General features: G+C 38.8%; 1 protein-coding gene across 1 annotated transcript; it reads right to left on the bottom strand.

The window, feature by feature from the left end:
- Positions 1–235: 235 nt before the first annotated feature.
- LOC113464923 (uncharacterized) lies at positions 236–711 on the bottom strand (the record flags this gene model as incomplete). The annotated part of the gene is made up of 2 exons (XM_026817675.1): positions 236–423; positions 541–711. Coding segments are annotated over 2 exons (359 nt in total), but the record flags the coding sequence as incomplete, so codon positions are not given.
- Between the last annotated feature and the right edge of the window lie 51 nt (positions 712–762).

Below are 762 nucleotides of genomic sequence, written 5' to 3'. Positions count from 1 at the left end.
TGCCGTATTTGATCGAAAAAATTTTCTAATGGGTCCTGGTTAAATGCTCGGGCATAAAAATATTTAACACCATTGGACAGTAGTGTATTTCTAATTGTAATAAACGCCTCTATGGTCACAATAAAATTTTTTAACGACGGAGGCACGGAACGCACGTCTGTATGTACTTCTTTAAAATACATGCTTCGAAGAAAAGTGATGGCTTCCTTCCAGAACTCTAAATGCGGTGACGTACTTGTCACCGCACCTTTTAATGGTTTCAGGCTCGGTGCCTTCTGAACATTTCCATTTACGCTATCAAACAGTTGATCAAAAAATTTTAGCACAGCGGCTGTTCCTTTGGCTCGTTGTTGCATTATATTCCCGGATGCATCTTGCAGTTTATTCTTAGCCATTATATATATCGCCGATGATAGTCTGTAACTAAAAATTTGAGCCGCATATGAAACTTTCATTTTTTTTAGCTTATCTTGGTAAACGTGGAATTGTGTTATGTAAGGTATGCTGCGGAAATCCTCGTTCGTACAATCAATTTCGTACGCCCTAATTATATCGTTCCACGTTGCATGCGCTTCTTCATTCTTTCTGACCCAAATTAAATCTTTTGTTAATAAATTATTTCGAATGCCTTTCAACAAGTGGGGTACGTCGTACATAGGCACGATTTCTCTGTTGTCGATAACAATACGTCGTTTCGGTTGTAATTCCTGTCTGAGGTAAAAGCCTCTGGCATCCTCGATTAGGCTTTTTATGGCTGACCTA

Source organism: Ceratina calcarata, unplaced genomic scaffold, assembly GCF_001652005.2.
Source record: "Ceratina calcarata isolate Rehan_Ccalc_2016 unplaced genomic scaffold, ASM165200v1 scaffold5988, whole genome shotgun sequence".
Taxonomy (NCBI): domain Eukaryota; kingdom Metazoa; phylum Arthropoda; class Insecta; order Hymenoptera; family Apidae; genus Ceratina; species Ceratina calcarata.
This window is presented reverse-complemented; position numbering and strand designations above follow the sequence as displayed.